The sequence below is a fragment of the Hippoglossus stenolepis genome, chromosome 20 (genome assembly GCF_022539355.2).
Source record: "Hippoglossus stenolepis isolate QCI-W04-F060 chromosome 20, HSTE1.2, whole genome shotgun sequence".
Lineage (NCBI taxonomy): Eukaryota > Metazoa > Chordata > Actinopteri > Pleuronectiformes > Pleuronectidae > Hippoglossus > Hippoglossus stenolepis.
The window spans coordinates 19021637-19039195 of NC_061502.1; the positions used below are offsets into that span (position 1 = coordinate 19021637).

General features: G+C 42.2%; 1 protein-coding gene across 3 annotated transcripts; it reads left to right on the forward strand.

Annotated features, from left to right (window-relative positions):
* The first annotated feature begins 229 nt into the window (after nt 1–229).
* Nucleotides 230–8080, forward strand: vgll2a (vestigial-like family member 2a). Of its 3 annotated transcripts, none has more exons than XM_035144009.2 (4): nt 230–496; nt 2105–2348; nt 3619–4110; nt 5461–8080. In XM_035144009.2, the coding sequence occupies exons 1-4, from the start codon at nt 419–421 to the stop codon at nt 5508–5510; spliced, it is 864 nt and encodes a 287-aa protein (XP_034999900.2). In that variant the 5' UTR covers nt 230–418; the 3' UTR covers nt 5511–8080. The 3 variants fall into 3 exon arrangements, with proteins under 3 accessions (XP_034999900.2, XP_034999899.2, XP_034999901.2); XM_035144008.2 differs by having other exon boundaries at nt 234–496; nt 2102–2348; XM_035144010.2 differs by having other exon boundaries at nt 235–496; nt 2102–2348; nt 5233–8080.
* The last annotated feature ends 9479 nt before the right edge of the window (nt 8081–17559 follow it).

The following is a 17559-nucleotide window of genomic DNA, read 5'->3' on the forward strand; positions in this document are numbered from 1 at the left end:
CGACAGGTTGATTAAAACGCGTGGGTCGTCCAATTAAAAACAGGATGTATAAGAAATTTGGCTTCTGATGTTTGCAGTTATTTGAATTTGTCCATTAAGGCAGAGGTGGAGCTCGGCCTGTGATTGGTTGGGGGGGAGGTGTCAGGCTGGTGTGTGGCAGTAACAGGGGGAGTGAGGAGGAGGAGGAGGAGGAGGAGGAGGCTGCAGGGGATCCCTCCGTTGCGCACGGCCTCAGTCCAGTGCGTAAAAAGAGCGCAGCGCGGCACAGCACAGAGAGACTCTCCAAGTGTGTGTGTGTGTGTTAGTGTGTGTCTGTGTGAGTGCGTGTGTCCTCCACCGCCCGGATTAGCGCTTCCTCTCAGTCCGAGCTGACCCGCGCTCTCAATGAAGCTTGGTTCTTCTCCGTGATTTCTTCGCCATGAGCTGCTTGGATGTGATGTACCAAGTGTTTGGACCTCAGCCTTATTTCAGCTCCTACAGCCCCTATCACCACCAGGTATGGATCCTTCAACGGGTTTTAAAACCAGCTCGTGTGCGGAGACTTTATATCAGGTTCAGTGTGAAGGAAACTTTTAAGATTTAGGTTGTTCAATAATGTGAAACTTAAAATCCGTGCGTAATCTGCACGCAGCAGGATTACGCAGCTGTTTTTACCCATCGCTTGTAGCTGTGGATCATTTATTTGAATTTTTTTTAAACCCTTCAGGCTTTAAAGCAACTTTGCCACCTGTTTGTACCGAAAAATATAAAGTTGATTAACACTTAAAACCCTTAAAAAATGTAATTCATGGAGTGTAGGTGCGCAGTGAGCATAGAGGAACACCCCCACACACACACACACACACACACACACACACACACACACACACACACACACACACACACATACTTGTCACTGCGTAAAGATTTTATCATGAACACGAACAACTTTATTTTGGGGCTTTGTATAAATAGTGAACTAATTTCAGCTTCAGAGGACAAAGAACTGTTTGTTTGTCAAATCTATGCGTGAATTTCCCGAAAGGCAAATAATAAATTTGTACTTATCAGGAAAACCATCATACTTGAGTTTTATTGGAGTTGAAACTGTTGAAGAATTTGTAATTCATGTAAAATATGATTAAATACATATTCTCTGAATTAATAATTAGTCCAACAACAATTATTAATCCTGCAAAAGTTTAATTTCCTTCTCTAATTTTACATATGTTGAACCAAACCTGTAGTTTTTTATTTAAATTTAGTCGCATCTCAATCTCAGTATAAATATCCTAATATAGCTGCCAAACATTAAGACCTTTTGATTTCCCAGTGCAATGTGACAGTGTGTGAGCGGACCTTGTGTGTGTCTGTGTGTGTGTCTGTGTGTGTGTCAGTAGCTGCAGGTTTGTGTGTGTGAGGCCTTTTCAGACCTGTTAAAGAGCCTTTTCTCTGTGTTAAAGCCTCTCAGTCAACATGCAGGCATTTTTCACATAGTGCCACATCTCACTTTGTCACCTGCAGCCGGAGGATCCGTCCACTCGCTGCACTGCAGCACTACAGCCAGCGTTCTTACTACTTATTAGTTTTTAATCTTTGTGGCTTGTTTAATACATTTGTTTTACAGTAATAATATATATTTTTTAAAGTCTTAACGTCTCAAAGTAATCACACGTAGAGTTTAAACACAACCTGGATTTTTGCTTTTTATCATATCAGTAATTAGAACCAATTTAGTTGTATGTTTTTCTCTCATGTGTGCGACCGGTGTCTGGGTATTATTCTTGAAAATGGCTTCACATGTCAGTTTATATGTGTGTGTGTGACACGGTGATAAATTAACAAGGAGGTTGAAGTATTAGATGTAATAGTCGCTCATCAATATAACATTATATTATAAACACACACCTTTGTGTTAATGTATCACACTTGTGTTATTTAGCATTTAAGACACGTGTTGTGTCTTTAACAGTAAACCCCAGTGAGTCCTGAGGTTTAAAGGTCAAACGTCAAATGTAAAAATCGGTGCGAACACCTGAAATTGATGCATCATCTATAGATTGGATTTAGTTTCTGAAGTTGTGCGTCTGAACAGTATAAATCTGTGTGTCCCCCCCCCCAGAAGCTGGCCTTGTATTCCAAAATGCAAGACCCCCAGGACAGCAGCAGCCGGCTCGGCCCCCTGGGGCCCCCGGCGATCAAGGAGGAGGACAAGGAGCTGCCGCCGGGAGCCGAGTACCTGAGCTCCCGCTGCGTCCTCTTCACGTACTTCCAGGGCGACATCAGCTCGGTGGTGGACGAGCACTTCAGCCGAGCGCTCAGCCAGACGACCGCTTACCCTGCCTCCAGCAGCCACAAGACCGTAAGAGGTGTGTGTGTGTGTGTGTGTGTTTTCTACCATCGTACATATGTGGAACCGCCGGAGAAACACATCTTGTGCTGCCATGCTTTTATTTCTGGTGTTTGTGTCAATAATAGTTTTTAGATTTAATAGATTTTCATACACAAACCCTGGATTCAGTAACTCTGTCTCTAAGATTTTTACCTGCATGGTGATAAAATGATCTCATGCAAAGATAAAGACTTTAAAAAAGGAGAATTTCTTAAACTGCAACGACTGACGGTGGCTCTATTTCCTGATTTCAGTCAAAACCAGAGAATCTAAAGATAATGTAATTTAATGTAGATGATGTTTCACTGTCAGTGTTTTTCAAATCAGAGAGAAACAACCTCTGAAGCAGCACGTTGGTAATTTGAAGATAACAAAACTCAACGATGAGGAAACGTCTGAATACTCAGAAAAATGATAATTCTACAAAATGATGAATAATAAACGTCGCATTATATTGGTCCAAACATTATTAATATCTATTTATCAGCTGATATGATGCAGAACTGTGACTTTCTGATTTTATATTTATTGAGTGAGCGCTAAAAGAGAAAAGAGAAGAAGTGTATTTTGTTTCATTCAGTTTTCCTGGGGACCTTGATTTTTTTGTATTTTTGAGTCAAATGAAAAAATTGTGAGTTGATTTAAAAAAACGCACACAATTGTAATGAACATGTTGAGACTGAAATATTTTGAAAGTACAGTTAAATGTAAATCAGAATAGGAGTTTTGTGTGTTGCATATTTTTTTTTAACTCTTTTTTAACCACCCTTGTGTAAACTAGGATTTTCAAATATGGGACATTTACAACAGCAAAACATAATTCCCACGTTTTCTTGAAGTGGTTCACAAGGTTTTTAGTCAATAATTTATTATATGAGAGTAAATGTGGAGTTAAAAAGAAGAAAATCCTCAAGTTAATCAAATGTCACTGTGCACGTCATCCTCCTTTAGTTTCTAAAATACGTCCTCAGCGTTGTATTTGATTATTTTTAATATCTGTTCAACTGCCAATTTACTTTTGCTTTTGCTTTTATAAAGTGACTCAAACAATGAATAATAATCCGAATGTTTGAAGGTTAATTTGAATTAGTTTTGCAAAAATAGAGAAAATAAGACATTTAGAATTTTGGTAAATCGAGATGATCTAATAAGTTACTTCAAGTAATCCTAGTAACTAGTTACTATTTAGGGCGAGTAAACAAACTTACTCCGGAGATTAAACATGTGTTTGATTTGTGTTTCGTCAGATTCGTTCCCGATGAGCCAGCGAAGTTTCCCTCCGTCGTTCTGGAACAGCTCGTACCAGCCGTCCGTCTCGTCCACGCTGAGCGGCGCCCTCTCCGCTCCCCACACAGAGCTCTCCTTCCCCGGGGACCCGTACGCCACCGCCTCCCTGCACAGCCACCTCCACCAGCCCAGCCCCGAAGCCTGGCACCCGTCCCACCACCACCATCACCACCACCATCCGTACTCGCTAGGGGGCGCTATAGGCACCCAGGGCTCGGCGTACCCACGTCCGGGCGTTCACGAGATGTACGGCGCGGCGTTCGACCCGCGGTACGGCTCGCTGCTGGTGCCGTCAGTGAGGCCTCACCACCGGCTGACGCCCGGCAGCTCGGTGTCAGGGCCCAACGCCTCGCCCTGTGACCTCGGGGGGAAGGGCGAGTCGGGGACGGGGTCGACCTGGAGCGGCGCCTTCACCGGAGCCGGAGCAGAAATTGGACTCAACATGGACACAGGTATCGTCCATTTCTCAGATCACCATTTTGTTTCTAAAGACTAAGATCACAAATACTTTGATTCAAGACGGACACGCCACAGATGTACAGAGTAAATGGAAATAAAAAAATTATAAATCACATTTAAAGATGTCATCATTCAAAGTTTTCACTTCTAATCAAACCCCACAAAGTTTAGTTGATTTATTTTAAATGGCTGTTTGAACTGGGAGCCAATCAGGAATAAACTTAAAAGTTAAAACACTAAATCTGGTAAATATTTCTTGATAAACTTTACTCTTATCTTAGTCTTTTTTTTGTTGGCATATTTAATACTCAGGCGTAGTACTGTAGTACTGTAGTACTGTAGTACTGCAGTAGATTTACTCTTTATTGGGCCTGAGAGCTGATCCACAATTTAAATTTAAATACAGAGAGCTGTCTTTCAGAAACCTGAGGGAAATATTAGAAACAACAAAAAAACACAACAGATCTCTAACATGGTGTTTCGCTCCATTGCTATTGTCCATAAAGTTTTTACCGTCCACGTAAACAATCAGACTTCATAGTTTCAGCTGCAGAGCTTGTTTTTGCGTAATCCAGCTAACTAACAAACAGACGGAGGTTATAACCAAAACCAAAAGGGATCAACGCTAGCTTTGTTAAATTTGTGTTTCCAATGGATTTTGTCTGATGTTGACGAACTGAAACTCTTATTCTGATGTTGAATTGGCCACCGATCGTCTAAAAGCTCCGTCACTCAGAGAACTAATGAAAACATGTTGTAGTATTTGACTGGAGTGAGAAACTTAAAGCATCAGATTAAGTTTAGTTTGTGTGTGAGAACTTCAGCTTCAGCGTTAAAGGGTCAGAATTGAATAAAAGATAAACTTCTCTGCCTCAGATCAACTCACCACAAGTGGTTTGAACCAACAACCCGCCTGTCAATCAATCAGCACCTTAACACCAGCTGTCAACTGGCTTTTCTCTCTGGTTTCATCTCCGCCGCCTCGAGCGATTCCTCCTGCTTTTGTCACCACGACGTTTGTGCTCCTCTCGCTAATCTTCCTATTCTTGCCTCCTCCTCCTCCTCCTCCTCCGCCTCCTCTTCTTCTCTTCCTCCTTCCTTTCCTTCTCTCTCAGGTCTACAGGGGCAGGATAAGAGCAAGGATTTGTATTGGTTTTAGAGACTGATGATTCCCTGCCTGCCCTTCACTCTCCCCCCCTGCACTCCCACCCTCCTCTCCTCCTTCAGCTGTAGCCTCTCCCCTCCCCCCCAGTCCTGCTCTCCTCCTCTGTTGCTCTGCTGATGACTGACGAGAGAAAGTGACGGCACGTTTTATGCTGTAACGGCTTCTGGTCTACTTGCAGCTCTGTGTTACGGCGGACTGTGCGGCAGCGGCGCAGCCCTGCTGAGCTGAACGCCGACGCCGTGGATACTAAAAAAAAAAACTGAAGAGGAGCGAGCGCATCTGATCTTTTGACGGACGTGGACAAAGACGAGTTTCTTTGTGCTCCTGCAACAGGCAGAGACAACATTCCTAAAGTGGGAAAAAGTCTTGGGACAGACGGACAGAGACACATGTGATGTCAAACTCCAAAGACGAGCGCTCGGAGGACTTGGCAGGACTTGCCTCACTGGGGCAACTGGGCTGCAGACACTGGGAGTGTGTTATGGCTGCAGGAAAAAGGCCACGTTGGTGTTGAGGAGGCCGCACAGACGCCGAAGGTTTTCACAGGGTTTTGGTTCGATGTCAACGCAAATATCCCCCCCCGTCATTCTGTCAAAAGTCAAACAGGTTTTCAAATAACGTCAGAAGGTTTTTACGTCGTATTTCTTGCCAGTTCAGCTGTCGATTCCATACCATGTTAAAAGTTGTGAAAAAGGTCCTTGTACGTACGGTTGCCCCTCGATGAAATGCACAAGTGGAGCTGGTTGAGCTGACAGCTGCTTTAAAAAATAAAAAAAACAATAGTGTGTCACTCGTTAGAGCTCAAACCTCCACCAAGGCCCCACAGTCCCCTCACAAAACCCACAAGATCTAGGTTTTATTTAAGTCCTCATCACATTATGGATTTTTATTTCATCTAGATCAAAAACGCCTGATCTGAAACTACACCAGTTCTTTTTTGACCCACGTCTCCATCAAGTTTCATGAAAGTACTTTTTGCATAATCCTGCTGAAAACAACCAAACAACCCAACAAATACACGCACTAGCGCGGCACTTACAGCTTCACCGAGGCCCAACACTTAACTTATGGCATGTTCAAATTCCCACACGCTGTTTTTATTCAGATCAGTTGTAATCCTAATCCTGACACGGGTGAAACTCACCTTGGTGGAGGTGAATATAAAATAAATAAATATTAAAAACCACTCAAAGCTTAATGTCACAATGACTCTGACCAATCCCAGGAGGCCATAGTCAGGGGGCTGAGTGAACGGAGCCTTTAACCTGCCGCTGCCACCACAACCACCACAACCACCACATCTCAGGGTCCGGACTGTGTGACCCTCTTTGTTCTGGACACTTATGAGACATTTCATGGTGAAGGCAGATATTTAAAAAATGTGTCAACAAAAGAAACATAAAGCTCACACCAATAAGAGAGAGAGAGGGAGAGAGAGAGAGAGGAGAGAGAGAGAGAGAGAGAGAGAGAGAGAGAGAGAGAGAGAGAGAGAGAGAGAGAGGGAGAGAGAGAGGGGAGGGGTCCCTCTGTCTATTTGAAGCCACTTGACTCTTTCTCGCCTGCTCCCTGCAGCTGTCAACGACAACTGCTCCTCAACACACACACACACACACACACACACAGACACACACCGCAGTGTTCAAGCCAGGCCTATGAACTTAATAAAGGGAACATTTAGAGCGAGGTGGATCCTGCTCCACTGGGACAACTGGTGTGATATAAGTGAAGGGAGCAGAGGACACACACACACACACACACACACACACACACACACACACACACACACACACCTGTCAAACAGTAATGTGTATGTATACGACGGCATGTGTCTATTTCTATAAGGACCAGATTCTCCTGTTTGCATAAGGAGATGAAGAAGCATCATCGTTTTATTGTTTGTATTTTTAAGGATTTGGATTCAGAAAAATTTGATTCAGGTCGAGATTAGTATTAATATTCAAGATGATAATGTTTCGGTCAGATATCTGAAAGACGTGAGGCAACTTGAAGGCTGTGTTTTCTCTCAGAATTATTTTGTGCCTCAATAACAATAACAATATCATCATTCATCTGTCACTGAAGACAGATCAGCACCAAATTGCACACACTCATATACGTCCCTTAGATATTATTATTATTGTTTTTTTCATTAAGATTCATGAATTATTCTCTGAGAAATCAATGAAAATGTTGGAAAATGCCCGATCTCGCAATATTGGAAATAGATTCCTGGATCTGACCCCTGATCTGGATCCACATCAAAATTCCCCCGACCCCTAACGCATCAAGTTTCATGGGAATTGGTTGAGTAATTTAATTATACAATAATAATAATAATAATACGTTTGGGTTTAAACAGCAGGAAATCAATACAGCCAATGTCCTTATAAGTGTGGTAAAGCATTCATTCGAGTGTGTGTGTGTCTCTTTTGTGTCGTCTCTCTGTCCTTCAGGTGCGTTCTGTAAATCTGCCGTCCCAGCATGCAGCAGTGTTCTCTGTGGATATTTGAATATACGGACTGAAGTATTGTTTCTGTCTGTCTGGCTCCGGTGTAAAGTTCTTTCACGTGTTTTGCTGTAAAAGCCTGTAACTGTGGAGCGAGAGCTGCGTCGGGTCGGAGGCGACTCGGCTCCGTCCTCCACGGCTGCTCTGCCTTTTTTTTTTTCTGAGAGCGACGACTCGTAAAAAAGGCGAAATGTGAATCTATGAAATGTCGGAAGGTCACAGCACGGGTTCACCGCTGAGTAAATAAAGCTCTGTTTGGATGTGGTGATGCTACGCTCCCATTGCACGCTCAGGTTCGATCATTTGTCCGTTTATTTAACAGGAAACTCGCTTCTCAAGCTCGTAGACTCTGGCTGATCTGGACTTTTGAAAACTGATGCTAATATTAGGGATCAATTAGATATTATTCCTAAATGTCGAGATGTAACTGAGGTTTGATATTTCACAGTTTGACACTAAACGTTGTTGTAAATAAGTTTAAATAAAAGAAAACACAAGCAAGTATCTAGAGCTTGACTTGAGACAGTGAACAAGTTTTTACATTAAAATTAATTCTTTCAGTGTTAAAAGTTTTCATATTAGCGTTTGTCAGCACAGATAATAGGTGAGATTAATGTGTCAGGCTCCAGTTACTGGTTACTAGTCGAGCGCAGTTACTGATATTATGGAGTAAAACACTTCTGATACCAATATAATGACTGATAAATATATATTTTTTAAATGGCAGTGATTCCTTAGATGTCGTTATCAAACTCTTAAGGCAAGGAAATATAATTGGGGCCTAATAATTACATTTTCCCATAAATGTTATCATAAATAACTACTAAAGGCAACTTCAGCGTTGTCTCCACATGTGCTAAAACAATCACCTGGTTCCTAACACCACTTTTAGACATTCCTGTTAAATGCTTCACTCGTGTGATTGTTGATAATGATTTGAATTAAACTATATAAGTTTCAGGGCCCCAAACCGAAGTTGATGTATGTGACTGAATCAGCATCAGCAGGATTAAAGACTAAAGATGTTTTAATTTCCTCTGCTGCCGAATAAAAGATTAAATTGTGATTACAAACATTTACTTTTAAAAGGTTTAAAAGAACAGCACCAGTCTGTGGACGTCCTCTCGCCGGACGAGCTTCATACCGTCCCCTGACTGGATCCCAACCTGAAACACTGTGAACCTGTTCTCATCCTCTCCCGCTGATACACAGGCGGACGCCGCCGAGGGGGAGTCGAACAAAAGACTTGTCAATTTCTGCCACATGTTCCGTTTCTCAGAGGCTTCGTGACACGTGTGAATTTGTCTCAGCTGAGACAGCTGTAGATTAAAATCAGCTTCTGACGGGAGCGCTGACGGACAAAAGGAGGGTGGAGAGGTGCTGCTGTCCGTTTCCCCTCTTCTAGGACGAGGAGGAGAAACATGAAATGCTTCTCTTCACAAAGACTCGAGAGTTGATTCAGTTGTGGGGCAGAATGGGCGAGTGTAGAGCGGCGCTAATTGTCTGAAACACACAGGGACTCAGGTTAAGGACGAGAGCTGCTCTTTAATTGAAAACGCACAGGGGGGGGCATTGATTTATTTGATTCAATTAATAATAAAACTGTTCATACCGTTAAAGCTGTTAAAACCTTAATACTGTTCAAACTGCTGTTACTGGATCACACGGCTGAAGCACAGGTCTTTTAATGGTTTTACTTTTACATCATACGTTCGACTACTTTACCTCTTTTATTTAAACACGCTAAAGAAAAGGTGATTGACTCCTTTCCCAAGTTTAAACCCCGGTTTCATGTTTCCATCACTTCTGATCAGAGCCGATAAAAACGGAGATGTTTGTTTGGTGGTTTATCGGCAGGTTTACGCAAAAACAACTAAACAGATTTAAACGAAACTTTGTGGAAGGTTGAGACAAGAAGTCATTACATTTTGGATCTGGACAAACGGGAGGATGTAGGAGTCATTTATCTCTTTCTTTGACGTTGTGAGATGGGACGTTCTTCTATCATATACATAATTTATCTAATTTCCAGCTAAAAACCTTTATCTGTCGATAACCTGACGACCTGATGGGTTCCCAATATTCACGAAACTCCCAAAGCGACATCTGTCTGTGGCTCACATATCTGTTCATCTTATCGGCTTCACACTCGACATCTGTGTTGTTGAGGGCCCAAAGAAGTGCGATGTTGAATTTGGCGCATTTTTGGACACGTGATACGTCCAATGTTGAAAAACTTTCACTTCAAACTGCCGACACCTCAGAGAGGAAGGACTCAGGGTGGAATCAGGATCTGATGGACGAGCTGTTTGACAACATGAGCTACATCAGCTACAGGGAAGTTATTATTAGTTCGTAGGAATCCTGCTAATAAACATGACACCTGACTCAAGCTTATATGCAGTATTTAAATCAATCAATCAGTACGTGCAATGTGAAACTGACAATAATCACTAACCCTGCAGCTCGGACGTTTCTAGCTCCTTTCAGCTCATTGTTTTGATTTTTACGCCACATTTACTACGTGCATCAGTTTCTCCTCCTTCATCAGACGTGTTTTCAGAAGCTGCTGTCCCCCGACTCGTCTCCTCTGCTCCTGCGACCAGCGGCTCGACGCGACGAGTTCAGACGTGTCCGAGGTCGTCCGCGCCCCGAGGCCGAGAGTCAACACAACAAACGTCAAATTACAACGATGCCAAACTTCTCCGGTCGTCACGACTCAGGATTTAGTTTGAAGGTTAAAAATCAACCAATGAAACATGGAAAAGTAATTTACAGAGAGAAGACGTTTTTTAAATAAATTAAACAAACCGGTGTAAATTCGTGAGAGAGGACGACATGAAGTTAATCTGGTGTCGCTGTGAAACTCTTGACGACTGGAAAAAGTTTTGCTCCTTAACTCCACTTAACTTTCTTTTCTTTGTCGACATCTTTATGTTATTTTGAAAAAACGAAGGCCGAATATTGAGCTTTGAATCTTTATGAAAATGTGGATGTTTGTAAATCCTGCAGAAGTAAAACTTTCGAGCCACTTGTCGTTTTATCTCGTCTACTTGATGCAGATACTCAACCGCCTGACATTCATTTTTTTTATCTCAACATAAATTGTTTCGGCATCTTTTCAAGGTGAAAGACGAGCATCCGTGTCTGCTCGTCAGGCTCCGTCCCTCCGTCCGTCCGTCCCTCCATCCCTCCGTCCCTCCATCCCTCCGTCCCTCCGCCTATGATCTCTGCAGTCGGAGCAGATCACAGCTAAGTGAGGCTATCGGGTTTCCCCTCCCTTGACGGCTGTTTACAGGAGAGACGGAGCGGAACAGCCCTTTAACAAAGCGGAGTGAATCCCAGCGCTCTGTTCTGCAGCATTCCCCACATTTCTACCACAGCTCCTGTGGCAAGAAGAAAGAGACGAGGGAGCGCTGAACGTGGAGAGAGGAGGAAGATGAGGAGCTTTTACACCATGAAACATTCGGTGAAAAGGTGCAAACACTGAGATGTTCAGTGCACGTGTCACAACGTGGGCGCTCAGGTGGAAATTGACTCAGGTACTTGTACTTCAAAGTCAAGGTACTTGCACGATGAGAGTTTTTCCTTTTTTAATCATTTGCACTTTGGCTTTACAACCATTTTTAATTTCCACGCAGCTTAAATCCAACAATATTGGTTTCAGTCATTCCGATGTTTGAATGTTCACATGCTGGAATCTCATTAAACTAAACCAAATGTCAGTGACATTCACTTTCTGCCTTTCAGTCCGTTTTAGTCTCAAACTGTCAGACGACACAAATACTCCACGAACCCAGTGACCGGTTCCATTCGGGATAAAAGCATTAAAAGAGCTGATCTGCTTGTCAGAACCGACAAAGATCCAGATGTGCAGGTGCAGAGTCGGGTGGAAACACAGCTGCAGGTCTGTCGGTGCCAGAACCTGTCGGCCGGGGATTCAAACCCTCTGACTGAGGTCTGTTTACCTCCTGACGTACGTGAGGAGAAGTGGAAACTGGGACAGTGTGGACAGATTCACCGATGGTGTCGGCTCACATGTGCCACTTTGGTTTCATTTCAGTTTTATAATGTAAATAAAGGATTTACATTATGTGTCTTTGTTATTATTATCAACTTTTGTTTGTATAGCCCATATTCACAAATCACAATTTGTCTCATAGGCCTTAACAAGTGGAGACATCCTCAGACAAAGCAACGTGTGAAACTGATCTAAACGCTTTTTGTGTTGTTTTCACTTCCTTTACAACCTTGAGGCTCATGTTAGATTCCTGCCGGACAGAAGCTGAGATAGAAAAGCAGAAATATTACAGGAAACCAAACTGACCTGAGACGAGGAGGAAGATCAGTGAAGCAGACGAACGTGTGGAGATCTGGTTCTGTTGGGTCTTGATGGGTCTTGATGGGACTTGATGGGTCTTAATGGGACTGAGGTGGTTTTCCTGAATCTGAAGACGAAAAGAAAAATATATACAATCGTGACTTCAAATGCAAAAAACTAACAAACCAGCTATGCAAAGCAATTCCTCTCTGTGTTCCCTGCTGTTCTCTCCATGCTGCAACACAACAGGCCAACTATAGACATTTAAACATTTAAAGACCATCTGACTGTGAGAGAACAAACTAAATCAGCTGTGTTTGGTCCTCAGACGTTCATCAGGTCAAACTGACAGAAATCAGAAAGTCTGCAGGAACTTTTCTCGAATCCTTTAATGACTGTCAGACACCAGAGAAACACACAAAGTCTCCCTGAGTTCCTCTGAACATGAAAGCAGCCGCGCTCGTCTCCTCCCCGCTCAGCTGTCTGTGTATTTCTCCGAGGCAGTGAAAGCTCGGCCTGAACCTCTGCCAGCGTCACATTGACGAGTCTTATCTGGGCCGAGGGATGGATCCCATCAATTGCTGTGATTTTATTTTTAAGAAGACAGACGCCGGGTGCTGCCACGACCAGAATATACCAAGACAAACTGTGGAGTCCACTGCTGCTCCGAGGAATGTGTGTGTGAGTGTGTGTGTGAGTGTGTGAGTGTGTGAGTGTGTGTGTGAGTGTGTATATGTGTATATGTGTGTGTGTGAGTGTGTGTGTGAGGATCTACACAGTCTTCCACAATAGTCGGATTAAGTATCACCTCTTTTAAATGTCAACAGCGCCTGTCACACACACACACACACACACACTCACACACACACACACACACACACACACACACACACACACACACACACACACACACACACACCTCCGGACTACTGGGAGGTAACGCTAAACAAACACAGACTTACCTGGACAGGTAACCTGAGAGCAGATCCACCTTGAACCCCCTCTGCTCCATAACCCCTGCACCCTCACCACCACCTCCCCATTTCCTGCCTGGGTCTCACGAGCATTAGCGAGCGCTGCCGGGCCTCAGGTGTGTGTGTGTGTGTGTGTGGTGTGTGTGTGTGTGTGTGTGTGTGTGTGAGTGTGTGTGTGTGTGTGTGTGTGTGTGTGTCCTTAATGGATCTGGGGACCAAACAGGTAGAGAATGGGAGGAGAGAGGCAACAGGAGGATGAAGAGTGATTGGTGAGGTGTGAAGACGAGCAAATCTGGTCGGACAGGTGATCTATGGCCACAGTGAAAAGAGGAGGAGAAAATAAAAGACCGGGTTTAAAAAAGGGATTTTAACTGATAGGAGGGCAGCAGTCGCCTAAAGGTTAAAGATCAGAGGATCTTTGGCTCAAATCCCACAAATCCCTCAAACGGCAGAGGAGGTTTGAAGTTGAAACGTTTAGTCTTTCAATAAACTGCAGCTGTGGATATTCCAGATTTGAATTCAGAAATGATAAAAGATGTCTGATGAATCTGAATAAAGATGTTCGGATCTTCACCTTCGATTCAAAAACCAACTCGAGTTTCAAGCACAAGAAGAAAAGAAGCAAAGCTGCTGCAAATAAAAAAAAATATTAACTTGTAAAGGGATGAAAGTGGAATAAATGCTTCAGTTAGAGTCTGTCCCATCTCAAAGGAAACGAAGATTCAAAATAAGATATTCTCTTTGTATCGTATCTTATTGTATTGTATCAGATCTTAGCTTATCTTGTTTTATGGTATCGTACCTTATCTTATCTCATCTCATCTCACAGTCGTGCTTTGAGGAAACACCACTACACCGGCTTGTTACAGATAACAAGCCTTCAGTCACATTTAACAGAGAAGTCATCGGGTTTAACTCAGCTCAACGTCTCCGTGACAGAGAAACAGTGTCATATGCGTTATTATTATTATTATAAATATACACAGTGTTACATACGGGATCTTTTGTGGTTTGTGGAAACTTTCTGTGGCTCCTCGTTACCGTGACAAAACAAACTGAGAGTCGAGGTAACCTGACTCCACCTGTCTGAAAACACTGCAACAGTTCAGACGCAGCGGGAACTCAGTGTGTGTGTCTGTGTGTGTGTGTGTGTGTGTGTGTGTGTGTGTGTGCTGCACAAGCATGTTGTGAGTAGTGTAACTATGATCATAGCAATGGTAAAAGAAGTAGAAATGTTGCAAACAACTTCTGTAAAAACGTTTAAAGTAGCAGTGCAAAGTTTTCTAAACTGTAAATACACACGTAAAGTATCAGCACTCAGTACTAATGTGTTAAAGTACCAGTGCTGCAGGGTCACATCATCCTGAACTCATATTTAAATAAATAAAAACCTGAAACCTCACAGCTGATGCTTTTATAGTTTGAGACATTACGACAGTTGTTTTCACCACGTGAGTCCGAGCGCTGAGCACCAACCGCTCTGCCTCCGTCCCGACCTGAGGCCTGAAGTGGCTGCAGGTTCTGAGTGTGTGTGTGTGTGTGTGTGTGTGTGTGTGTGTGTGTGTGTGTGTGTGTGTGTGTGTGTGTGTGTGTGTGTGTGGGAGAACAGGTGGACATAGTTTCTGTCAAACACACAGAGATTGATGGAGCGGGTTAGAGCGCCGGCCGAGGGGATTCTCTTACAGTAATGGCAGAGACGGAGACAGCTGGGCTCAGCACATTGGACTCTGTTGTGTGCATGTGTGTGTACGTATGTGCATATTTGTGCAGCTCGGACTATGTGTTTGTCCTCGTCGTGTATTGTGTTGTTGCTGAAACAACAAGAAGATACGAAGCCACGAGGAGACGAGAGGCAGCTGAAGTGTGAACAAGTTATTTTGGGGATTTTCATTTATTTATTTAAAAGTGTTTTCTTTTTAGAAAGTATTGTTCATGTTGATTTTTTTCTTCAATTTATATTTGAAATATATTGTATTACTTCATTACAGCAGGTTACTCACGAAAAAACTAAAAAAAAATTGAATTAAATGTATACAAATATTTAATCTACTGTGTAAATTAAGAAAAGCACATTGTTATATTTGTAGTTTTATTTATTTTATTTATTTCACTCTAATCACTTTTCTTATTTTTTCTTTCTGCAGTAATGTTATGTCTTTGGCGACCTCTAGAGGCCGTTGGTGGAAATGTGTCACATGAACTGTCTTCTTAGAAAACAGTGAAGTCCAAATGAAAGGTAGATAATAAAAATTATATTTTCACAATTGAAGATATTTAATTTGATTATTATTTGGTGTTTTATTTTTGTTAATTTCTATGAATAGAAACATATTCTGGAGATGTGACCGAGGTAAAGGAGGAAGTCAGGTGACAGGAAGTCCACAGAGGGAGCAGGTGGAGGAGTCAGTGTTTTTGTTTTTAAAGTTTGACCCGAGAGCTTAAAATTAAAACTGTGATGTCAAAACTCCATTCACCTTAACGAAGTAATTATTTTAACCAAAACCATGACATGAAGACACATTTAGTATTTAAATTAGAGCGATTTGGTGAATCTAATTTGGAAATGATGTCACTTCCTTACATCACAAATGTATCCAGATGCAAAAGAAGCTGCTGTTTCCCCGAGAGATCGAATCTCTGTGGAGTTAAAGTGATCAAATCCCTTTTTACAAAAATCCCATTTAAAACCATTTCAAAACAGAAAATCTCTGTGTCTCTGGCGTGACGGCCGAAACTCCGACAACCTCCAACGTGGACAAAGAAGTTTCTGCAACAAGCTCTCGCCCCCCAAATATTTCCATTCTCACTCAAGAGGTGCCACTCTCACACAAGAGTCGGACACAATGCCGCGAACCCGATTAGCATTTTAATCCACTCGTCCCACTTCTTCAATAACCGACGGACAAAGCTGCGGAGCCGTGAACCAGATGTGGGACGTGCACGGTTTTTTCCTTCTACTTCTCACGTCCAATGTGCAACAGCTGTAAAAAAATCCAGGAGTACACAAAGCAGAACATACCTGTGCTGTGTGTAGTCTGAGAGGAGTATGTTTAATCACACATCCTTCAGAAGCACAGCGCCGCACAATGCTCCAGTCAAGGCCAAGTCGCTTAAGCGATGTTTTAATCAAAGGAAAAATGCACTCAATTTAAGCAACAATGGCTTTTTCTTCCTCTTATTATATTTTTTATTTTTTGCAGAGTTTATGACAGTCACCTCTAATGTGCCGTCGCTCTGTGTCCGTCTGCCGGGACCTTCTGTCCAATGGGGCCGTGATTGAAAACACACAAAGAGACGACGTTTTGAAGGAAGGAGCACGAACGGAGGTTTTTCTGATCCATAAAATACAAAATGACCATGATACGTTTGTGGGGAGAGAAGAGGAGAGTTCCTGTTCTCAGACCAGAACGTTGTGATGATTTATACAAGTAATAACCATCATTATTATTATTTGAGAATCTTTAATTGGATTTATTTTGTGTGGCAGAGGGAGCTCGTCACACTGAAGCATAAAGAAGGAGGACGATAAATTACATATAAATCAAACAAATCATTTGTAGATTAAGAAAAACATTCGTCAATTGACAGAAATTTACGACTTTCACACGACGCATCAGTCGTTTATTACTTTTTGCTTTGAGGGAACTTCTACTGGTCGAAACTTAACTTTGGTCCGTTGGTCTGGACCAAAGTCGGAGGAACCTTTCACAGCTGATATTTTGGTTCAGACTCAACTGAAAAGTCGGAAGGTTTGAACCAAACAAGGCGTGAAGGCAGTAAATAATAAAATTAATAAATGTTAAGGTTACAAATTAAACTCCATACACGTTGTAAATGTGCCTATTAACTCATATTATCATATTTTCTTTATACAAATACATATTAAACATTTATAAAGATATTTACTCTCAATGTGAGTTGCACATATTTGTTTTTACTTGATCACAATCTTAAGTTCAGTTACATTTTGCCAGCTCTGGCGATGACGAATCAGAATTTCCTGCTTTTTTAGTTTTAATTGAATAACAGTAAAGTCTTATTGCGCTTTCAGAAGATATTTATCGGCTTTAATCAGCAGATTTTTGCTTAAATTTCAAGGTTTTCCTAAATAGTTTTGCAAAGCAAGAGCTTCTTCAATCCTCTGATGAAAAACACAGACTACAGCGATTCTATGATTTCACTAGTTCTGCTGTTTTATATCACAGAATTTTATTATCACGAGTTTTTGCTTCTTTTAAAACGTCCAAATCCACCAGATCCACGCAGAGGAAACAGTCTCAGAAGTAAATACGAGTAAATAAAAAGGAATAAATGATAATTAAACACAGTATAACACGTCCAGCTGTGATACTGAATATCGTGAGCGACAGGAATGATTCTTTTCACCAAAGAAAAGGACCCAACATGAAACCCTGAGTGATGCAGCTGCAGAAAGCAGCCATTCTTCCTTTTTGGGGGAGAAAGGGACATTTCTAA